The 25,283-nt window shown below is 36.3% G+C and overlaps 1 protein-coding gene across 1 annotated transcript in view; it reads left to right on the forward strand.

Annotated features, from left to right (window-relative positions):
- The window catches only part of LRP1B (LDL receptor related protein 1B), a 584,315-nt gene extending 567,904 nt beyond the window's left edge, over window positions 1-16,411 (forward strand). Inside the window, exons 87-91 of the mRNA XM_075711708.1 lie at window positions 8,311-8,387; window positions 10,542-10,632; window positions 13,038-13,182; window positions 14,214-14,312; window positions 16,367-16,411. Coding sequence (XP_075567823.1) covers window positions 8,311-8,387; window positions 10,542-10,632; window positions 13,038-13,182; window positions 14,214-14,312; window positions 16,367-16,411 — 457 coding nt within the window. The remainder of the gene's footprint in view (window positions 1-8,310; window positions 8,388-10,541; window positions 10,633-13,037; window positions 13,183-14,213; window positions 14,313-16,366) is intronic.
- Window positions 16,412-25,283: the final 8,872 nt, after the last annotated feature.

The raw sequence follows: 25,283 nt of genomic DNA on the forward strand, positions 1-25,283 counted from the left end.
GAAATAGGAGTTGTGCTTTTCATCTAACCAGTTTAGGAATTAATTAAGGCCTCACTGTGGCTGCATATAAGCCACCAAAAAAGGAAGCTTTTGTCAAGTTGGTCTCCAGTTTCAATGAATGCTCTTTCAGGTTCTCAAAGATACAGAATAGACTGTGATATCTTTTTGGCTGTAAGGTCCTATGCAATCTTAGATTATTAATTCTTAGCATTATTTTTAGGAATCTAAAGAACATTCTCCCCTCCTCCCCCCCCATTATTGTCCTTCTTGCTCAATAACAAAGGTTGTGAGAGAATTTAATATCAGAATGTTAAAATTTGAGGTACTGACCTTTTCTGAAAAATGTTCCACTGCGAATGTCTTTTAAAGTGTTATCTTACATATAGTTACTATCTTTTTTAATATTCAAATACTAAGGTTTTAAGGACATCTTTAGTACTACTCACTAATGGATGGGGTGGTGTGATGTGTGTAGCATTAGAAGCATATGAGATATGTCTGAATTGCTCCAGTAACTTCACAAATCCGTTGAAAACAGAATGAACAGGAGACCAGATTCAGATGGGAAATAATCAAGAAATGCTTTTTCTATTTATTTCACAAACTGTCAGTTCCATCTGTTCTATCAGTCTGTCCTTTTTTTTAATAATTACCTTTATTTGCCTCTCTGTTTCATCTCACTAATTACCTAACTTCATATACATTCATGTGAGAGAAGCAAGGTTTAGGGAGAGATTATATGTTGCTATTATGCCAGTGAAGACAGTTGAAAAACAATGAAAACTTTCACATACACGAGGTCATTATTGGTTGTTACATAGGCAGTGCTCTATTAATTTATTTAGTACAGAATATTACCATATCTCACATTTGTTTCTTGTATACCTTCACTATACCTATAGGTTGCTATAATTCCATCTTTTTATTTGTATTACTATTATTATTTGCGTCTGCATGTAGATGTGGTCTATTTGTAGTAGTAGTAGTAGTATTACTAGCATCTGCAAATAAATAACCCCCTTATACAAGGCATTATAGAAATATAATGAAGGATAGTTTCTGTTATACTTTTACAATCAAAACCAATAGAAGATATAAATCATATTGTTCCTCAACTAAAGCGAACTAAATTTAAAGAGAGTTTTTGAATACTCTATTGAGCTTTTGAGCAATGCTGCATGACTGTGGCTGAGGACTTTAAGGTGAAGCAGGTAAGATTATATTATCCTGGCTAATTAAGAGGATAGTAATTTATTCCTTCTTAGGTTACTTTCTGCATAGAGGTGTGTGCAATTCTGTGTATCTATGTTTCAGAGCCTCTATTTCTTAGGTGTCATCAGAACTGGAGAGAGAAATCCAGAGCACAATGTACAGCATTAAATTAGTTGCCTGTGGCTAGATGTGTTGACTGTTCAGAGGGCTTCAGGTTGTATGTGTTGTATTTTACATTAGAATGAGCATAATTTCTTCTATAATGAAGGATAAGTCATCCTGGATAGTTTAATTGCTTGCAGTAAGCAGGTGCATGACTTTGAGACCAAATTAGATAGAGAAATCGGTGGTCTTTCAGATTAATTATAAGGCACATACCATACAGGAGCTTGAAAGAAAGCATAACTTTGGTAGCAGAAGAAACTGAAAAGTGAAGGGTGGAGAAAGAATAAATTGCTTAATTTCTAAACTGAGAATTTTGACATAGTGATATGTTAAAGACAATAGTGAACAAATGGGGAGAGAACAAGTTGTGAAATTTCTTAAAAGTGATAACAAGAAGCTTGAACTTGGAAGTGGAGATGTGGATAAATAAAAAAAGAAAAAAATCCTGCAGGAATGAAATAAACAAGAGAGATCTTCTTACCAGCTTTATTTCCACTAGGTTGGAGAGAGACTGTGTGTGTGTCTGTGTGTGTGTGCATGTACACGTGTGTGCGCAAGCATATGCGTGTGTTTGTCACAGAAATCAGAATGAGTACATTCTTCTTGATGGAGGACTTCCCTCCAGCTCATATTCCTGTGATGCTATGCCTCCCTCTTGACATTCCTTTTGCGTTGTAAGTATATGTATGACTTGTACAAATACTGTAAGTACATGCAAGTTCATAAGTAAATATAAAACTCATAACTATGGCAGACCTCTGTTTAAAAAAAGGTTAAGGTACACCCATAGTCCAGTTGTGAACAAGAGTGAGACTGCACTGTGCCATCTCCTGACTGGCATTTTCTGAAGGTTGAGTAGAAAAAGCTACCGCAGCGTAGAACAATTGCAACATTGAGAAGACTGCCCAAGAGTAGAAGGCAATTGTAACCATGACAGGCAGTATAAGTCAGCGAACAGAAAATTTTATGAAGTATCTTTCAATACATGTTTTCCATATGGTTTCCTAGGGTATATTTAATGAACTACCCAATTACAATTACAACAGGAATTTCACAGTATTATGCTAGTTCTTTGAGAGCTTTATTTTTCAACTAAAAATACCTTTGTTATAAATGTCTTCAATTTGAACATAATCAGGAGGTTATAACTTTATATTATAGAATATCTTTCACTCAGTCTGTATCGCAAACTAGTATGAGTTCAAGAATTAAATGCAAACATGTTTGAAGAGTGGTTGTCAAAGGAAGAAATGACAAGACCTTGGAAAAGACGACTATGTATATTTTTCATTGCACACTTACTAGCTAGGCTAGTAATGCAGATATCCTTCATCCATGAGTTTAAAATTGTTTGGGTAAAACTTACATAGTAGCTGCTGCTGTACATCAGTGCTTACTTTGCCTCTATGAGAAGGAGACAAAAACGTGATTTGTCCTACACCTATCGATCCAGTCATTTCTCATTCTTTTCCCATTTTTACCACCTCAATCTATTCTTTTCCTTTTGCTTTGTTGCTCAGTGTAATTTCAGCTACAGTTGTAGTCATCTAGACATGCTTAATTTTTATGTATTTACTCTATGTTAATAATATTAATACTTGTACAGCATATGTGCTGTACACATATTGCTAATAGCATGAAGTTTATAAACTTCCTTTTACTGACCTTGGGATGATAGAGGCTGAGTTGCATCTGTAGACTTGTTCTTTTGCAGTAAACACCGTGCAGCAACTGTGTATGATGATTTCTATATAGTAATGCCATGCACAAATTAAATTCATGTTTAGTCACATTTTATTTTTTCATGTAAGTTGTTCTTTGTGTTCCTCAAAAGTAATTTTCTGTACTTTTGCCTGCTTTTGGGTTATGCAATTTTCCTATTCTTAATTTACTGGATTGCAAGATAATCTGCATTTTATTTTCAGGTAATGTAGAGTTTCTATCCATTAGCTTCTACATTGAATTCTTTCACCTTGTTTTCCTTATAAAGACACCAAGTGATGCCCATTAGACAAAAATACAAAAATGTGGTCTGTTTTGCATAACATATTAAGGAAAAATTATTATTTGAACATAATTAGACCCTACAATATAGGAGAAGGTATAAGACATGCTCTTTGATCAAAGTTGGGCTGGGTTTTTTGGTCTTTCATTGTTATTAAAGTTCTTTGTATCCTTGAGGGTTTCTCTGTGGGTGTAACTCTATATCAGGTCCCTATATGAACAAAGCATACTTCCAAAAGTATTGCTAAATTTATTATAAGAAATAGTTTAGTGATTTAGTTTAGTGCAAGGATTTTGTCATCCTACAGAGTCTGGAGGGAAAAAGGGGATTATTTTGATTTCTGTCTTTCAATGCAATTTAATACAGATAGTAAATAACTATAATCCAGATGACCTTTTCTCTTCTCTTACACATAGTCTTAATATTAACGATAAGACATGTTCCAGTGGAATTTTAATGTAAGCATTCCTAAAATAGTGAGGCTGGATACTTTCATTATGATGTTTTACTATGCATTACTATCTATGCCATGACTAAAAAGAAAAGCAAAGTTAGAAAATTACTTTGTATAATGAAGAAATATCATTTATATGTAAGAAACATTTTCAATTCCCCTTCCACCTCTATTTGGTAATGAGTTTCACAGATTCTGTTATACTTTCTAGGCTAATCTTTCAAAGCTGCTTTCTGTCATTTTTTTGATACACAGTGGTATATTGAGTTGGAAAGCAGTTGTCTACAAACGCACTTTTAACTGCATATTATGCCTGCTATATTATATTTTTATAACAGAACCTGTGGCACAAAAGGGAAAAAAAGAGAAACAAAAATGAAAAAAAATGCACACTGCCACCAAATTAGTGTTTTTACTATTTTTTTGTATTTGTTCAGACATTTCATAGTCAAATGATTCCTTTTGGTCAAGTGCCCATATAACTGAGTTTTGAGTTTTTCAGTGCACTGACCTGTAAGGGTTATACAAAAAGAGAGGAGACAGATTTTCTCTCATGAATAGATTGTGTAACAACAGCATGATCAGTCTCTGAAATGTAAATATCTTAATTCTAAGTATTCCTCGTTACAAGTGGCACACCTTTGTAATTTCAGTTTAAAGTTTTTAAAACATCTCTCTTCTGTAATACTATTTCCTCGAAATAAATTATTCCTATCGCATAGGCATTCTGTATCTCAGAATGTGTTTCCCAAGCAGTCATCTCTTCTAAATTTAGAACTAAATTGTAAGAGAGAGCTGTAGCATAGTTTTATTAATGACCTTGGCAGCAGACCGTGTACAACCTTTGTTTATTGCATTCACTTTTGGTTTTTATATTGGCATTCTCTATGATATTGTTGCTCTTTGATCTGTTCACCGATTCTGTTGGGAGCTGGAGATTTTCACCTTAAGATGTTCACTGTAGTGCCTTGCACCACTCAGCTGACTCCAAGCTGTCCTTCACTGTCAAGCTCCCCATCTGTTTCCATCTGTATTTGTTTATGTGTAGCTCAGATTAGGCATTATCACTGTTCTGGCTTCACAGTTCATGGTAATATGAATGTCTTCAATGAAACCAGTGGCTTTATGTGGTACTGCTTTGTTAATGCCCTTTTGTTTGCCTGTACTGCAAATGTCCTGTCTCTGACCATATGACTGTTGGCAATGCTACAGGACAAAAGCTCCTGGTACCAAATGATTTGGAAAGGTACAAAATACTGTGCGTCAAATTGAACCAGAAGTCAGTTCCCACGCTAGGTACTGAGCACTCTGAGTTTAACTGTCCTAATATCAGAAAATATTATTATTAAGAACAATTTCTGTCTACACTATCTGAAGACAATTGAAACTGGTTAAGACCTGCTCATTTCCCATGTTCCTACATGAACAGTTGTCCATGTCCCAACCCCATCATTATTCATGTGCCTGCTCATGGCTAATTTTCTGTGTCAAATTCCCTGGCAGACAACCTTTCCCCTGGGCTTTATTTCTTTTTCTATTCTGTCTGCCCAAGACAAGTCTTTACTAGCTTGCTGGACCATAAAAGGGCAATCATTTTACCTCTGACTATAGAAGGGAATGACTGCCATCCTGTCAGCTTCAGTCCCTTTGAAGTTTTTTGGAGACAGCAAGCATTTGGAAAAAATGAAAATGAAGTGGCAACTAGCTATCGTGACTTTTATCAAATCCCTCAGAAATGTTTCAGTATTGCTGACTTTTAAATTTAAAATGCCAGGGTATGTAAAAAACTGCTAATATTCTAACCTTAATTTGTTCCTCTGTTTGCTACCTATATAGCTGTAGGATTTCTGTCTTCACCAGCTGTTGTGGTGTCATATCTGCTGTAAGATTTTGAAGAGCATAATTGTACATTATACACAATTTTCTCATATGCTTACTTGCATACTTCATAGTGATTCTTTTGCTCGTCTCACTATCTTAGATTCTTTAAACTGTTTTAAGACAGATTTATATTAATGATTCTCTTATACAGCAGAAGCATTTGAAACCTTCTATATAAGGATTTAGGTACAAAGATATGTGCAACTCTCAAAGAAATCTTTCCCTTTCAATAGTGTAGTATTAAATGAACATTGCCTCTCATAACAAGCTTTAATCAGGAGCTGAATCCCCAATGGCAATGATGCAAAACTTCCAGTAAGAATTATAAAGACTTTTTTTCATGGTTGTCACATGCCAACGGTTTGGATCCCAGTAGAATATTCTGAGCATAAAGATTTATGGTGTTTCTCTACAAGAATGGAGATACTGATTTTGCAGCCGTATGTTGAATAGTGATCTGAAAGAACAAGTTCCTTGAATAGTACCTTGGTAAGGTAGGCTGTCAGTGTAATCATTTCCATTTGATATAATTGCTAAAAAGTGATCTGTACAGAAATGGAACAGATGCATCTTTTTAAAGATTAAAATCACGTGTTCCATGTGACTTAGAATGTGCTAAAGTGGTGGTAAGTAGGAGTAGAAATGTCAGTTGGGTTCAGTTTTAAAATATATTGTTGTGAACCATAATGTGTGTAATTAATTAGTAATTAGGAGGTTCTTTTGCAATGGGGAAATTTAAGTGTGTATTTACCACATTTATTTAAGTAAACAAACTTATTTCAATAGACGGGAAGAACTTCTAAATTATAATGCAATTTAACTATTGTGTGAAAATTTTTGAATCAATTATCAGTTAATAAATATTTCTAAAGACCATCTGTGCCTTACCTCTGTAGTCTTTGAGTTAAGCACCTTCATAACATATCCTACCAAAAATGAAATTAGTTCCACCAAAAAGTTCAGACTTAGTATGAAACCCAGTAAAGGGATTTATCTGAATGTTGGATCATGCTGGAATAGGCCTAGGAGCAAAGAGAGAAACTAGCCATTCTTCTGCAGTGATCTGCAAAGACAATCAAAAGCATCACCAGAAAAGCTGGCTAGGGTTGTCCTGTAAGAATTCCACAATTTTTGTCTGGAATATTTTGTACCTTTCCAAGTCTTTTTGTATTACAGAACAATGTCAGTCGTTAGGCATGTCCACCTCTAAACCCTGCAATTTGTTAAATCCTTAGAAAAGCATCAGATAACAGTAGTTTTAGAACTGTGTGCAAGGTAATGCTCTATTGCATTTTTCTAAAGATAACCCACATTGAAATTCATAAATAATTCACAAATACTTCGAAAAAATATGATTCATTGCACAATACGCAACAGAGGCAGATGAAAAGTGACTACTTCCTGCCATTTCCACAAGGAGAGTTCAAGGTTCTGTAGTAAACTTAATCATATTTACAGCAGGATGAATAAGCAATTTAATTTCATTCAGGTATTTGTTTCCATTTTTGGTGGATTTGCTGAGTCTGCACACATGGACTCCTTGTGTTTGCCTGTATGCATGGAGAGCATTCTGAATCACAATTGAAGAAATATTTGCATATTGATATTCACACAAGGAAATTATAGCAAAATAACTGTGTACTCATCCAGGCACCTGGCTCATGAAGCATATATTCTGAACATAAACAGTGTGCAGGGCCCTCTGGAGCCAGTAGATACTCCTGTCCCTTCAGGACAGCTCTTTATGCTTTAACTCTCACACCTGCTCACACACCCACACGTATATATTTCTGCAAATACATATCTAGTTATATAGTTCAAAATTTAAAAAGCTAAAGCCATTAAACTGTAGAATTTTCAGGAAAATGTTTCAATCTGAAAGCAAAGAAGAGGGGAACTTCAGTTCCTTTGTGAGTATTAGTCAAAGATAGGTCTTAATTGTTCAAGTAAATTATTACAACCAGGTCAGTAAGAACGGTTCTACAGTAAACTTTGTATTCTCCAGAGCAATGGGGGACAGCAGAACTGTGGAAGGAACCAATTGGTATGGATACTGCGGGTTACTGGATGCATGTGGTAGTTTATGTCCAGTCAGATATGCTTTGTGCAATACGGACATGGCTGTTAGACCTTCTAGATAAAAGCTGACTCTAAAACAATATGGTGCAAATAAAGTGCCTTAGCAAATAAGCCTTGCTGGACTAAGTTGGCTATGCGTGGATCCAGCTCAAGTGTTCCTTCATTATTGCATTGTAGGTGGTAGCTGGTTTAATAGGACATTGATATACCATTGATTATGCCTGTTGTTTTATTATTCAAGAATTTTAGAAAAGGACTCTGGAATGAAGATTGCAGTGATAATAACAGGACTTGAACATACAAAGCTGTAGTTCTAAACTAAAAATGTACTCAGAATGTTGTAAGTGCCATGGCAGCATACTGCTGACTCCTTCCATGAAGCTTATTGTTTATTTTGTAGAATCACTGTCGTCATTTGTGTAGCTCTTGAGAAGATGCTGGTGGTCTCTTTAATAGGTTAGTGTGTTAATGGCTGACATCTATTAACTTTACCATCTTAATTGGATCCTTTTAGATGTCCAGCCAACTGGTCAGGCACACAGTGTGAGAGGCCAGCTCCCAAAAGCAGCAAGTCTGACAATATCAGTACAAGTAAGTACTTCAAATAACTGCTATCACTTGTCAAATTTGGCTCAGTTTAGACATTTTAACCTGGTGATATTTTAGAATGTGAGTTTGTGTCATGAAATGTGCTGGTTATCTGTATTTTTCTTTAAAAAACCCAAACAAATGTAGATCTCTCTCAACTTTTTGATTGACATTCAGTGTTTCATGAGGTGGTTTGGATGCAAGCCATATGCTATACACTCACTGCTTCAAGGGCTACCCTGCACTTTTCTTAAAGAAAGTGTATCAAGTGGCAAGTGCTTGGTGATATCACTGCTGTGCAGAGAACCAGTATGAGACCCCTGACCATTTAAGTCCTACTGAAAGCATCAAAAATAGAGTTGTAAGTAGTTCATAACTTTTGCATTGGCTATCTGCAGAGGTTTGAATTTTACCTACTGTGAAAATCATCCTGAAAGTAAGAATAGCTCTTCTCGTATTTTTTTAAACATGTCTGTAAGCATAAAAGGATGGTATTGCTGCACTATTGGCAGTTTAAACTGGACAAGGTTCCCTGCAGTGCATTGAGTATGCTGATGGTACCCTGCTGTACGTCTCTCGATCGCATTTAACCCAACTGGAGCAGTAAAATGAATTGCCCACTGTTCAGGTCAGCTTGATGCTTAGATGAAATCTTCCTAGTGATCCAGACAGGTGAAATAACACTTACAAGCTGGAAATGGGCAAAAAAGCAGCCAGAACCTAGATCAGTATTTCATGTTGAGGGAACACCTGCTACAATTTGGGAAGTGGGTATTCGTCTTGGGCCTGCTCCTAGACCCCAGGCTACACCATGGTCACCAGATGGAAATTCATGCCTGGTGGGCTGTTTTCCAGGTAGTTTTCCTTGAATGTTTACCTGCCAAGACAAAATGAACCTTTTTTTTTTTTTTTTTTCCCTCCTAAGTAGAACTTCATCCAGTTATTTATCGAATGGTATCTTAAAATAGCAGTGTTGTAATGTCCTTCATATGCTGAATCTTCATAAGCTGAAGTGAACTCAGGATGCTTCAAGTTTTTATTCAGCGGTACGTCATTTCAGGCCTCTGATAAACTGACTTGGCTTTCAGTAAGCCATCAGGCAGAATCCAAGGCATCTTTTTCAATTCTTTATTTAACTGTGTTTAGTGTAGAGCAGAGACTGCCAACAGCTTATTTTTTTAATAAATCAATAAATGTAACCAGTGAAACAACCAGCAATATTTTTGTTTTCCACCAGTTAAGTATTGTGATATTAAAGCAAATGTATGTCATCCCACACTGGATTTATACTGGAGTCCTGTATTTTATAAGGGCTGGTTTTTTATAACATAAAATTATTTGTTACATGTATTTCTTTATTGCCAGATACTTACATTAAAGCTGAGAAATTCTTAGAAGGGTACAATTGCTGACCTTATTTTTGCAGGTAATCTCATTTCAGTGAAGTTATCTGCCAAAATAATGTTAAGGCCATTTTCTTCTTCCCTGTTCCCTCCTCTCCTTTAACATCACTGTCTGATCTGTGCACTGTTTTTCTGCTACATTAAGCATTATTGTAGTTTCCTTGATTGCCTATATCAACATAACAAAATTATTGGCTCTCGAGTACAATGCAGTAAAATGCAGGAATGCACCAACCATCTAGAAATGAATATTGCTTACTACTTTTCATTTTCCCACAAATAAAAGTAATAAATACATATAAATGCTAATAATGGAAATCTTCAATCAGAGCCATGCCTACTGAATATTTTAAATTAATATTCGCGTGACTTGAATAAACTACTGAAGATGATGGTGGCAGTTAAAGTCAGTGACCATGCCACTCCAATCCAAATTGTTCAGCAATTTCACACACCTTCATACGTTATTGCTGCAAATGAGGGCAGGGAATTAATCCAATCTATATTGGTATCCAGAAAGAGGAAGCTCCTGATTTGTTAATAAAAGTACTTGTGTGTACACCATTATCTGTAATGGCATTTTTCTTGTATTGATCAACATTAAAATCTTAAATCAGTGAAGCTCATCACATGACATTGCAGTTGTTGGTGAGGGAAATTATTCTTTTCAAATTAATTTAACTGGTTTACAGCTGTAAATAAATTATTAGATGTAGCTGTGAGTATTTAATGCTATTTCCTTTTCCTGTTTTAGGAAGCATTGCAATCATTGTTCCTCTTGTTTTACTGGTGACTTTGATCACTACTCTGGTAATTGGACTATTTCTTTGCAAAAGGAAACGAAGGTAAGTAATTTTATATTGATGTATGAAGTAAAAGACTAAATCTTTAAAGTAAGTGCATATTTTTGTTATAAAAAATTCACTTTATACATGTCGAGCAGGTATTAAAAAAAAAAAAAAATCACACAAACAACCCAAAACTTGTTTCTGGACGCAGTGAGTTAGTTATGTTTTCGTTCTGGCTAGAACAATCATGTCTATTATTTATACTTATATTCCACATACACTAGATAAGAAAATGTAGTTCTTTTCTTATCCAGTTTGCTTAATCCTGCCAAGGGTGTAAAAGTGTTAATAATTTTATCCAGACACTTCGTGAACTTAGTAAACAGAATTAATGTATTTCATTGGAACCACGTAATTAATATTGTTCATGTCTACAAATACTTTCAGATAAAGCCTGTGTAGAATTTCCAGTTTATAGTTACAGTTAACTTCAATTTATTTACTTTGATTAGGTCTTTTCAATTTTATATAGTGAAGATGTCAACAATGCTCAAAGTATCTACTGTAGAGTCCAAAGCCTTGACACCATTACTGTGTTTCTTTAGTATCTTGCATAAGAAGCCGAATTCCAGCACTGAACAGTGAATCTTTTGTTCTCTTGAATGTAGCTGCCTTAAAGCTGATAATGAACTTAGGGAACGTAGTAGACTTTCTGACTTTGGCCATTTCTTCAAAGGCCATGTTGGGTGGCAGAGGAAGCAAGAGTGTTTCTACTGTATGCAGACACCTGAGAGAGACGCTAACTTTCTCGTGCTGAGAAATGAGAAAGTTATGTTAGTGGCAATGCAGACCTAACAAGGAAAGATTCCTAGTAACAGGGACATGGCCAACTATGGAAGACCTGGAGTGGGAATCAGACAGCTAACCATTTACGTCAGGCCTGTAGCTGGCCTGCTGGTTGGTCTTGGGTAGCTGTCTTCCTTTCTCCTGGGGCTTGTTACCCCACCTCTGAAACCATGATAATGTCTTCTTTTGCGAAGTCCTTTAGAAACATGTGATGCATCCACTGCTTCTGCAAATGTGATCATTTATGAGACTATTTCAGTCCTCCAGACTAAAAGATTAAGTTACTATCATCTAGCATCATACATACATCTCCCCTGCAAACTCTGGTGCTAACTAGTAAGCATTAATTTTTAAATCCTTTTTGAAAAGCCAACAAGATAAATACATTCCCTAACCATACTCCTAGTAATGCTGACCTTGCCAGGTTCTGTGGATGTCATTATGTGCTGCTGTACCTAAAAACCAAGTTTAGTGACAGCCAAATCCTGAAAAACAGTTGCTGGTCTGTAAATTGTTATTGAGAATAACTTGTTAAATAATAGATCTGTAGTAGAGAAATAGAACTAACCTCAATAAAGAACTTTTTTTTTGTTTCCTTAAAATTACATTTGAAAGTGTATTTCAGGGTATTTTTATCTCTTCAAAGACAACTGTCAAGTATTAAACTAGGTATAGACGTTCAACACTTGTACGCTACAGATAAGTGCTTATTTTAGGAAATACTTTTTCTATGCCGTTTCTCAATAATACAGATCCTTTAGTGTACTGGATTTCAGACACTGACTGCATCTTTCTCAACCAAACAAGAGGACTCGACTATTATCATCCTGACTGTGACCTCCCTGTTATTCCCTTGTAATTCTAGAGAACATACTGCACTGGGAAAAATTACCCTCTTGAGGTTATTTCAATTGCTTAGGCTAAAATCACCTCCTTAGCTGAAATAAATTAGTTCATCAACTAAAACAATTCAACTCAATCACTTATCTTTACTGATACCTAATTTAAGGTTAAAAATAAGACTCTGTCTTTTATTAAAGTTTGAAAAAATTCAAGTTGAACTTCAGCTTTCTGATAACCACTGGCAGGGAATACAAACTGGAACTATGAGAAGTTCATACATTTTTAATGCATCGTAATGAAACCATTTGCTTGTCCTCAGATTACAGCTGACTTTGGGCAACTGATTTCACATGGAAGTGAAATGAATGAGCAAGGGAACATGACTCATGTTCGCTCCATCTTCATTACTGCAGGGAATCTGCCTTGAATTTGCAAGGCTTTCCTTGGGAAGTGAGGGAAATCTGGAAATAATAGGAGGAAGACAGGGTTATAGGCAACAAGTGAGCACTTTGTATGAATTCATACCACTACAGCCAAACTGAGAAAAACAATAAAAAGCTGCTTCCAGCTTATGTGTGATCTACACATAGACTCAGATTGCTACTGTGTTTGAAAAATGGAAGGATTTTCTGATTGTCTCTGCAGGAAGCACTTTTTCATCCTGTTGGTCTTAATGATTAAAGAGAAATAAAATAAAATTTGTACTATTTTAACATCCAAGAAATTACTTGAAAAATCACCAGCTTCTTTTTTTTTGTGTTTACACATTATAGGACAAAAACTATCAGAAGACAACCCATTATAAATGGAGGAATCAATGTAGAAATTGGCAATCCATCATATAATATGTATGAGGTGGGCCATGAGCACAGTGAAGGTGGTCTTTTAGCCTCAGATTTTACTGTAAATGCAGAAAAGGTAATTTTTTCTTTTTCTATTGGCAAAACTACTGCTTATTTTATGTCTTACAAAGGTTTTGGCTTTAAATGTAATTAATAGAAACATAAATCAATGGCATTTAGATTTAGTTAATGAACATAAAGGCAAGTTAGATTTCATTAGAATAAATGTCATGTATATATTAACAGCTGTTTTGCAATCTGATGCTTGCTGATGGACATTTTTCCTAGTGCCTGCATTTTACCAAAAGAAAGTTAGAGCTAAACTACGAAATAATTTTTTTGTCATAGACACATCTGCCTCAAGTTGCCAAACCACAGCCTATCTTTTTAGTTTGGTCGCAAATACCGAATGGAAATATATTATTGTACAGTCTACTGTTTAAAGTGTGAAAAAGTGTATGCATACATATGAGACTAACTTATTTCATATATGAAAACTTCCAAAGGCATAAAGACCTCAGAGTCCTGGCTGGATAGGTAGATTAAATGTTTACACAAAGCTAGTAAGTATTATCATTTTCTTGTAAAAGATGCTGTCACTTCTGCAGCAACACTCTTCAGTGATTGAACTCCCTGAGTGATGTGACATGGGATGAATGGGGTAATGCTGTGATATCTTTCCTAGAGCTCCGTAATCAGACATACACGAAAGGGCAGCCATCATTCTGTGGCATTTCTGACAAAGCAATAACCAGATTACTGTTAGCTCTAGGAATGTCATCGCTGAATCACATAGTCAGTGTGCTGAATACAAGAGGTAAGCTGAAAAGGGAGTTACTCACTGGGGGAAGAGTAACTGGGCCAATGCTTATTGTGAAGTCTGGCTCTAATCCTTAATAGAAAATGATTTTAAACTGCTGAATTTTAGTCTTTTATTGAATGCAAGAGTTATTCATGCTGAAGAATACCTGTAAGTAGATTTTTATTAAATTGTAGATCGCTCTAAAATAATGGTTTTAATCGGTGCACTGTTTATTTAACAGTGTTGATAAGTACACATGGAAAATGCTCTATTAGCACAGAAACTAAAATTTTCTGTTTATACAGGCCAGATACATAGGGGAAGGGCCCACTGCATTCAAGCTTCCCCACACAGCTCCATCAATCTACCTAAACTCTGACTTGAAAGGACCACTATCAACAGGGGTGAGAAATGATGATTCAAATCCATTTCATTCCACCACAGCCCCTTTCTAAAGAAAGTTTCTCTGTCATTTTTGAAGAGAGGCATTTTCTGTTTGTTTTTAATTTTGTTGTTCTTCTTTTAATGGCAAGAAGAATGACAGTAAATAATACAATTTCTATTTGAAATAAAGGGTTCCTCTCGGCATACAAAATTTCATCTGTACCCATCATTGTAACATGATCTAAAACCGCAAATGTGTCTTTTGTAAAGGAATGCAAAACCAGTAAGCAATGTGATGCTTTTCCATAGTATTATATGTTTAGCATAGCATTCACAGCCATGTATCTTGATATATTTGCAATTTATATGTAATTACAGGCATTTAGTGGAGTTTAACAAACTGAAAGAAGCTCCCAAATAAGTGAAAACAAGTCCTTTTGTTATAGAGGAATTTGATACACACTAAAATGAACAATTTCCTTTAATATTTGCAATGTCTTTCTTGATTGTTCAGCTTTCAATCAATTTTTATCATAAAATAGTTACTTTTAAAACATCAGATTTTGACTACAATTTAGCATGATGTTTGCAAACATGGAAATTTAAAATATTAAAAAGGAACACCAATATGACATTCATTTTCATGTGCCTCAGTATATCTGTTCATCTTTTGTGCCGTTTGCATTCTTGCATGGTTGTAATATGTTGTATTTGGAAGTTTAACAATTTGTATAGGGTATGATATTTCTGATGGAGCACAAACCCATGGATGATGAAAGCTAGAATATATGCCCATCTCTAACATTAACTCTTGCTATTATTCGTCAATCCAGTTACTTTCTGTACCTCACTGTACTGCATTATGCTATCAGTACCCACTTAAAGAGGTATCATGAGACAGACACTACTATTATATATAATTCTAATAACTCCATAAGGCACTATATGGATGCCAAGTGTTTCTGTTCTGTTGTGGTTATCATCCGTAATAATGATTGTCAATGAAATAAAAAGTCCTGTCAATTGAAATAAAACTAAATTTCTGTTTTCCTAAATTTCTGACTATAATCATTACAACAAATGTAAAGACAGGTATAACTGAGAGTCTGCTCTCATAAATTACTACAGCAGTTGATTGCATATTTATGTTCCATTAATATAGAAGAGTAGCTTCTTCTTTATCTTTTCTTTTTTTAAATAAATGTGACTCACCTTTTTCTGCCTTCATGCCAGGAAAGTGTGAAACACCAGACAATCACTTTGTCATGGGTAATAAATGGAATAGGGTGTTTTTAACTAACTAAATGAGTAGCTGCCGTAGCTAGCCAGCCTAAGGAATATCTGAATCTTGGGCTCAGAAATGGTATTGATCAACAGGGAAAGGAAGAACTAAGATTCTAGACATCTTTCATTCCTTGTTACCCAGGCTGTACTCAGAACATTTGCAAGTCAAGAAAACCTACCTGCTTCTGTTTTGGGTAATTTAAAGTTTAGCCACTTCTTACGTACACCAAACAAATTAATTTACCTATTTTATTGCTTAATGGTGTTCCACTCAGTATTTGTGTAAGTAAAGCTGTGCTGTTTCAGTAGTTATAAGAAAGAGGAAGATTTTGACCACAAGATACCGTTTTCAGTTATTATAGGTAAAAAGCTGAATATCTAGTTGGATAGCAAAGGTCTTCTATGAGACAATAAAGGCACAAAGTATGAAGGAATTACTGGAGATGTTTACATGATAAGCTTTGGACAGTGCTTTCTCTGTAGCATGAGTGATAGGAGATTCAGTTTTCATCCATGTTATACATCCTTCTGTGCTGTCAGACTCAGGAGATTTCTCATAGACTGAAGTGCATTGCAGAATTAAAAATGGACTTGTCCTATACTGAAGTACCACTCATTTCAGTAGATTTTTTCATTACAGTCCAAACTACCAAAACTGTTGAGAAAAATACTTCTCAATCTGTAACTACTATGATATAGTAACAGTAATGCTGGTTTATTATTAAAGTTTAATTTACATTACGAAAGTATTGAATTTTTGGTCAAATCATGTTGTATATTTGGGCCACAGAATTCGAAAACATGGTCAGCTATTGATGGGATGCTGATGTCTTAGAACAGGTAATATATGGAAACTGTTGGTTGCAGTTTTCTACTGTTAAACTTGTCACATGGTCTCACAGTGCACCTTCTCTATAAACTTCTTCATATCTATTCTGAAATCTTCCAGTGTAATAAGGTGGACAAGTCAACTTCAGAGACATTTTTCAAGGTGTTTGTTTTAATTTTTGTCATTGTTTTTATGGTTTTAATATCATAATATGCTGCATGTCATGTCATTGATTATTTTAATAGCATGTCTCATCATGAATTTAATTTTTAACTAAATAATTAACTCATCATCAGGTTTGCAGAAGTCCAGGTATCTATTGAATATGTCCAATTATATTTTATGTGTACTTGTTCTTGCTTTAATAAAACCATTTCCATTTCCATAAACGTTTATTTTGGTTTAATCCCACTGATCTAATGTATGCTTAATTTCTCTGCAGCCAACAAATTATGCCAATCCAGTATATGCAAAGTTATACATGGATGGACAAAACTGTCGAAACTCCTTAGCAAGTGTTGATGAAAGAAGAGAACTCCTTCCAAAGAAAATAGATATTGGGATAAGGGAGACTGTGGCATAATCTGCTGTTACCTTTTATACTCTGTATAAATGTATAAAATATAAGGATTACTTTTCTATGTACCAACAGTATTATAATTGTTTTGGCATCAGCATTACCTCTGTTTTTTGTTTGGTTGATTGTTTTCTGGGTTTTTCTTTTGCTGATGACTTTTGACTGACCATTTGTAAGGTATTTTTATGAAAAAGAAACTGCACTACGGTACAATTTACAACAATGCTGCTGAAATAACACACCTTTAAATTTGTTAAAATTGCAAACAACATATTCGTTTGTAGCGTGAAAATGAGCAATCTATTTTCTATGAACTTTTTTGGTTCTACTTAATCGATGAAGATGGTATCTGCACTTTTTCATTATGTAGTCTGGAAGCTGTAGTACAGTGTGTAATTTTGTTTATTTTAAATGGTGAAAGAATGATTGAATGGTCTACTCTCTTCTTTGTGCCCATTAGAATTTCTCTTCAGATCCTGATAAAGCTAGATAACTTTTCACAAACAAACATAACTTGCTTTTAAATTAGCTTTAGGTTGCCAAGAAGTAAACAAGACTATAGAAATGAAACATCTAATGATCTGCATGAACACAATGATTATGTTTCAGAAATTCAGTGACTGTACATGATATACTAAACATATATACCATGTAAACAAGCTTTGTATTTATTAAAACCTTATAGAACATAGTAACGATATATCTTGGAAGCTGAAACCTTACTTGCTGTGGGACAAAGCATATGAACTCCAACAGTCCTGTAGGACAGTAGCCACCCTAGAGCACAAGAGGGCATTGCCTACACATGCATTATATATTTATTCACTTAATCACATTCATTACTTACGGATTAATAATTCCCCAACACATACCAAGCAGTAGGGAAAAACCCAAATCCCCAACCTTAAGCACACACAGATGATCACAGCATTCAATTTTGTGATTGACAATCACAAAAAAGTCATATGTGTTTAGAGATATTAAAGAATACAAAACACAGCAGTTTCTTTAGATTAAGATAAACTGTGATACTGTGGAGGTAAAACATAACCAAATTGCATATTAGTGAAACCTTACCTAAGCCCGAGTTTCAATAGTCTGGGTTAAATATCAAAATCCAATTATCGAAAGTGAAAAGCATCGGTATCAGTTTCCAGCACTTGCTCTGACCTGGTCTGCTTTCTGTTGTTACTAAGAGGAAAAATCTGACTCACCTTTTTTAATTTTGATGGAAATAAAGAATACAATTTCTTTCAGGTTTGAACTGAATCGAAATATTTTATACATAACTTTAAAGGCACAAAAGACTTATTCACACATATACTGTGGAGGACTCTTCCTTCCTCTGCTAGACATGACTGACTTTTAGCTATCATCATATATTAACCTAACAGATTAAATATGTTTGTGGTTGCTCTTTATTCCCTTTGTACAAGCATTACAAAAATAACTGCTGTTTTATAAAAGATTTTTGTTGTACTATTGTGCATGCATACTACCTATTTCTAAACTTTGCCATATTGGGGCCTTTATAAAACTCTTGATTTATGTAATACTAGTGCAATTTTGCTTGAACAATGTTATGCATATCATAAACTTTTTCAGGTTCTTGTTTAAGTACATTTTTTTAAATTGAACAGTATTTTTCATTTTGGTTATAATAGTCATTTTGCCTATGTTTCTACAATGAAGTGTTAAATACTTTATAAAAAAATTGTTGACTGATTTATTTAAATGAAAATCTACATACTTAATTCAGTGTGTTGACTAATTTTTAAATTTGACTTATAAAATGAAAACTAAAGAATAGCAAATTGAAGGGCAAGAACACTACTTTGTACATATGGCTAAATTCCTTTTCTTAACGACAATTTTTGCTTTTTATACAACTTCTATTTGAATGTTTTTGCAGCTCTGCACATGTTTGGATAACTTAGGTGTATAGCTGTATATTATGTCAATAGAATTTTAAAACTATTTTATTTTCTATAAAAATACTGTATTAAATAGTTTCATACCATACAGCTATGATTCCACAGGTTCTGACTTTATTCTGCTGACATCATCAGAGATGGATTTGGCCCTCAATTTTTGCATAATTACAGTTGTCATGAGGCATAAGTAGTTGGTCTTACTGCTTTAACATTATTGTTTATTTTCTGACAGAGAATCTAGTATCTTTAATACTCAGGTAGAACTAAATTTTAACTAGTGGGTATACAAGTAACATGAGTTTGAAATCATGAACTCTTATATGGACCTGATGAAATTTATTTATTGTGATGTCTCATGTTCCCTTTCAGTGAGACATTTTTATTTACTTTACACTTGCTTAAGTGTAAATTACTTTTAAAAAAATTAAATTTATTTATTTTCTTAGAAATACACAGTAGTTGATTTCAGTGGATCTATTAGATATTGCATATTAGATCAAGATCTGGTCTTAAGTTTATAGGCAGAATTTTGATAGAGGTAATGAGCTCTACCACTGCCATGACTTAAAGATCTTTAAACTACACATCGGTGTAATATTCCCCAATGGAGTTTTTTGTTTGTTTTTACTTTACCAAGGTTCTTCATAGGAACCGTTTCTTACAGTCCTTTAACAGCCCCAGAATCCCCAGGCTCTGTAGCTGTGCAAAACACACAGGGAGCTGGAGGGTGAAAGATTGAGAACCTGATCAATAACCTATATGTGCATCCTCATAAGTCCAGTAAAATAATTTTGGGCAGGAAATTCTATAAACTTTTACAAGGAACAACAAAAATTTTTAACTTTCTATGTTTCCACAGCCTTGTTGCTGTTATTAATGCCACAGATTCATGTGTGTTTTAAGTTGACATAAGCTTAGAAGAAAAAAATTTGGATAAATGTGCCTGTATCACTGATTAAAACATCTGTCTCTTCAGGGTATAGTTGCAAGCCTCTTTGTGGTTGCTTTCCTGAAGATACTAATGACATTTCATGTTAAATGCTAGTACTGTACTATTTCACTGAATTCACCAGGGTAAAATTTTTCTTCCACAGTACTAATAATTTTTCTTAGCAATCTGAAGCAGTTTGTGGGTTCCATAAATATCAGGTATTAAAATTATTCAGGGAAATGGAACTTCTGATAAATCTAACCCTGAAATACACTGGTCATTTACTTTTTACTCTTAGGCTAAGGAATGGTTCCAGGTTCCTGGGTAACCATGATACAGCTCTAGGTCTCTTTTTACTTTCATTATCCACATTTTCATTCAACAGAAAAAAAAAAAAAAACAAACATGTAAGCTTGAAGGGTGACATGATGTGCTCCATCACAAACTAGGTTCTTAAATGCCTTGCAGAACAGAGAAGCTCTACGCAAAACATATTAAAAAAAAAAGCATTTGTGCCAAACTTTATGTAATTGTGTCTAATGGATCTTTTTTTTTCACAGAGGTTATACGAGTACATTTACACATAACAACAGTGCAGTGGAGTCTCTGCCTTTTGATAGGCCTCTTGTTCTATGCAAGAATTTGCATAAACGCTAAATTATGACAGCAAAAGTTCAAAATGACAAATTGAGATGAGTGATGCTCTTGCTACTTTGATTAGTCATTCCACACAACTAAGATTGACAACATGAATGCAGTCTTGTTGATAAGAACACTAGGAAGCGCATTTGAGAATGTTTATTTTGAAGTGCATTTTTTAATTGGTCTTTCATTTCCAAGACAGTCATGGGGTTTGATGTTTGCAGAAGGAAAGCTCTCTAGTGGAATGCCTTTAAAACGTCTACCTAAGTTTATTATCTATCAGTGAGATTGAGGAGAAGGTCCTAATATAACAGTAATTATTTTATTTTTATCAAGCTCTTACTGACCAGAATCAGTACAGTCACAAATGCAATAAAATTTTGTGTAAACACATTTCAGAAAATTTGTTTCACATAAAAGTGCATAATGTATCAGAATAAAACCAAGTATCTTCTCTTGCATCACCCCTTTTGGAGGATGAGAAGATGATAAAGGAAAGAAATGTCAGTGATAACAAAAGGTCCTCAAGGTAATCAGCCTTAAAGACATTTTTCACGTGGAACAAGCAGACCAACAGTGAGTCTTGTCTGTCTTGGGCATCTCTGCAAAGATATTGAGGCATCTGGAATTTTTCAAGTCTTAGATGGGCAGGAGTATGGCTGACAGAGGGCATGATACTTTATCATCCCAGTTCTCTAATTTATCATGCTTACCATCATCACATATGTGAAGTACAGATCTGATGAAAATAAGGGTTTCTAATTTAGTGCTCGTATTGCAAGATGACAAAAAGGTGAAAAGAAGCATAAAACATCCTTTTGCTTCCCTATGCCAGCTGCACATCACTTAGTACATGTTGTGACTCTCATGACCTCTGACAGTGGTCTTCAAAGTAGTACTGGAATAGAGGAAACTGTCTGCTGGCCTTGAGGATGTTGAATTTTTCCTGAAAAGAAGATAATGGTACTACTACCTCCACTACTGCTACTAAAACTAATAATGAACCATTTTTGTCCAAAACAAACAAACAAAAGTGATTTTAAATATCAAGATATGTACATATACACAATATGTATAGTATCAGAACTGATGTGTAGTTAATCTGAGTGAAAACTCATTTTCACAGGTGAGTACAAAGGAAGGTCTGAAACTGCCATGGAAACCCATGGGATATTTTAATTTAGGATTACTGTTAAGCTCTTTTAAAGTGGGTGTTCAACCTGGAGGAAAAAAGGATTATACAAACTGGTCACTGAATTTTATTGAATCTTAAAGAAACAATTTTGAACATTACAAGAGTCAGCACCTCACAAGATTTCAGGAAAAAAAGCTGCGTAGTCAAACAGTTTCTCACTTGTGTTTCATGTTGGCAATGCACAAGCAGCAATCTTGTCTCACATAAGTAGGTATTTGATGATTTGTTAGAGATAAACACAGTAAGATAAGCATTCATGCCAGCACTAGCTGCAGAGATGATCTGCTCAACAGATCAGTGTTCAGCCACCTGAATAGCTCAAGAGTTTGTGAAGAGATTGCACTTGAGCCTGGGGGAATGGCTATCCACCTGCATCGACATGCCTGGATGTGCTGATGTCTAAATCTGGTGCCCTGTGTGTGTGCACTGCACACTGAGCTCTGTAACAGGCCAACACCTAAAATCAGGCCAGGAGCCTCAAGGGTCTTGCTCTGCCCAAAGAGCAGGAGACAATGTTAAGATACAAAGTTTTAATGCCATTGATGACTGTAAGGTTTGGGCATCACCAGCATGGCTGATAGGGTATCCCAGTACAAGAGTGGTGGAGTCCTGGTCTACTAGAAAGGCAGGAATGAACCTTTGAAGATCCCATCGTTGCTGAGTGTGGGAGTGGTCGCATCTGGTAGGAATGTTGTAGCAGAGAGCACATCAGATGGAGCTCTCCGTCTTCTGTCCCAGACCTCATGCCCCACTGGTGGACATTATCATGCACTGCCTTTCTTTTGCGGTGTTCAGAAAGTAAAACCAACTATCCGTACCTCTGACTGAGAGGTTACGGGGTGCACTGTCAGCTCGGAGACTCTCCCGGGATAATTGACTGGGCTTGTGTGTCAGACTCCAGCAAAATGTGTTGGCTCCCATCATGGTTAGAGCAGCTGCTTGGACCTCCATTCACACAGGTAACAGGTCTTACTCCAACCAGGAGGCTGCTTTTCCCCTTCGTTTAGGTGAGCAGCCTGCACTTCCCCCTGAGAAACTGATAAAGATATAGATAAACTCTCTGGTTCTCCTCTGGGGCGTGTTGTCTATATGTAATTCACAGCCCCATCCTTCTACGTTCACTGCCAAGAAAGAGGGTATGGAAAACGTTGTGACTTCATTTGAGAGTAATGGAGAAGAAGGTTTACTCCCCTTTTCCTTTCATGAAATCTTAAAAAATGCAGTAAAAGCTTAGACATGTCCTTATGGATACTGTGCCTGCAGTGTTTGCGTATTGACATGCTCCCGGTGTGAGTGTACATATTGGCAAAACATCTTAAAGAGCAGCAGTGCCAGGTAAGTGACCTTTCTTTCCAGAGGGGAATTATGGTTTTGTTCAGATCATAGAATCACGGAATCACAGAATGGTTTGGGTGGGCAGGGCCCTTCAGAGCCCACCCAGCCCAGCCCCTGCAGTGCCAGGGACAGCTTTAACCAGAGCAGGGTGCTCAGAGCCCCGTCCAGCCTGGCCTGGGATGGTGCCAGGGATGGGGCCTCCACCGCCTCTCTGGGCAACCTGGGCCAGTGCCTCACCACCCTCACTGTAAAACACTTCTTCCTTATGTCCAGTCTAAATCTATTCTTCTGTAGTTTAAACCCATCACCCCTTGTCCTGTCCCAACAGGCCTTGCTAAAAGCTTGCCCCCCCCTCCTGCAGCCCCTCTCAGCACTGCCAGGCCGCACTCAGGCCTCCCCGCAGCCCCCTCCTCTCCAGGCTGAGCACCCCCAGCTCCCCCAGCCTGGCCCCGCAGCAGAGGGGCTCCGGCCCTCGGGGCATTTCTGTGGCCCTCTTCTGGACCCGCTCCAGCAGGTCCATGTCCTTGTGTGCGTGCCACACTGCATTTTGCTGGAGCAAGTCTCTAAATAGGTTTTCTGCCTGTGTATCTGAGGAGATCTTGATAGTTTAGTGAAGAGAGTTTTCCCTGAGATACCACAGTGATCACTGTTGTACGATCTCTGACGAATCATGCTGGTAACTCGGTTTAGGTGTCCTCTAAGGTTGGTAAATGGCATTATATAGGTTGTAGGTGGCCCTTTTTACTGGGATACATGCTTCCTGGTGACTCGCACGCGTCCTGAATTTCAAACAGTAGTTCCCAATGTTGGCAAGTGTGAAGCACAGCAAATAGACCTTTGCTGCAATTATACGCTGCCACTGTGAGCTTACAATACAAAAAAATCAAAAAAACCCCAAGATTTTTACCTGTTGATTCTGAAGCCCAGATCTTGTTGGTGTTAGTTGTGTAGCTGACATCCTTGTCCGGAACTTGCTGCCATATAGTTAGCAAACGTCATGTCCTGTGGGAGCTAGCTCCCATAGCCTATGGGAATTTGATAAATATTCTGGAAGCCTTGAAAAAGGATGGAGGGAAGAGCTCAGTATCAGTTTGGGAGTTGCCCGACAGAAATTCTGCACACGTGCTGAAATATGTGAAAATAAGTATTTTGTAAATCAGGAACCTGAAACTTACAGAAGTGAAAGTATAGCAGCTAGAGTCAGGTTGTTATTTTGACCTTACAGAGGTCCATAACTAATTTTCTTTTTAAAAGGAAAAAGAAGCAATGCTCAAGTAATGTTCCCACATACTAGGAGAGGCTCTGCCACATCTTAAAACAATATGTCTGAAGAGATGTCCTGAAGGAAGAATAGACTGGTGAGAGTTAGGCGGGATGGGAGGTCTGTCTTGTGTATTAGGTTAAGGTTGCCCTTCTCCAGGCTCCTCTGCCGATCCTAAAATCCTCTCTTCTCCTCCTACCCCACCCAAAAACATAATGTGTGCATATCCTGCACTTCTAAGTGTGTATGCGTGTAAATTCTCTACTTGAAATAAAAGTCTGATTGTATTTGCTGCTTTTCATAGTAGGAGGAGTGTAGTGTCCAAGTAGTTTTAAGGTGGCCAGTGCATCCTCCACTGATCAGAACCCATGTGTTGAAATAGTATAAGGTATGAAACTGTGCAACGCTGCACTGCTGTCCTTACTGCAGGAGTCACAATATTCCAATCCTAGATCTTTGATACTCATCTGAACTTCTTTTAGGTAGTAAGACTATACCAGGACGCTTTGTACAGCATAATCAGAGTTGCTGTGCGGCAAAAGCCATGCTGCACGTGAGCTCCCCAAGGCTGGTGCACAGCCTGTGCTTCCCCAGGCTGGAGACCCCGTGGCCTTTTGGTGGCCTTTCAGCTGGCTGTGGTGAGCTATGGCGGTTCAAAAAGCCACATCTGCCCTGTAGGGTTTTGTAGTTCAATAGGCAGTCTGAAAATAGGTCTGTGATAAAAAAAACAGTGACCTTCTTCAGATTTTGTCTGTGTGTGTGTGATTGGGTTCATACGTGGTACTGCCCTGATGTGTCTTATCTGACACTTTTCAGATGATAAGCCTTTGTAAAGGATGTGTGATGATTTTCTGCATATTCTAGTCATATTCTGCTATTCTAATCATCCTGAAATTCCTGAAGTCCTAATAGTTCATTGCCCTGAACAGTATTTTAATGTAAATTATTCTATAATTGTAGCTTTAATTCATTTTTTTAGTTTGTTTCCTATATTGCAGAATCA

Source organism: Pelecanus crispus, chromosome 5 (assembly GCF_030463565.1).
Source record: "Pelecanus crispus isolate bPelCri1 chromosome 5, bPelCri1.pri, whole genome shotgun sequence".
NCBI classification, from domain to species: Eukaryota; Metazoa; Chordata; class Aves; order Pelecaniformes; family Pelecanidae; genus Pelecanus; species Pelecanus crispus.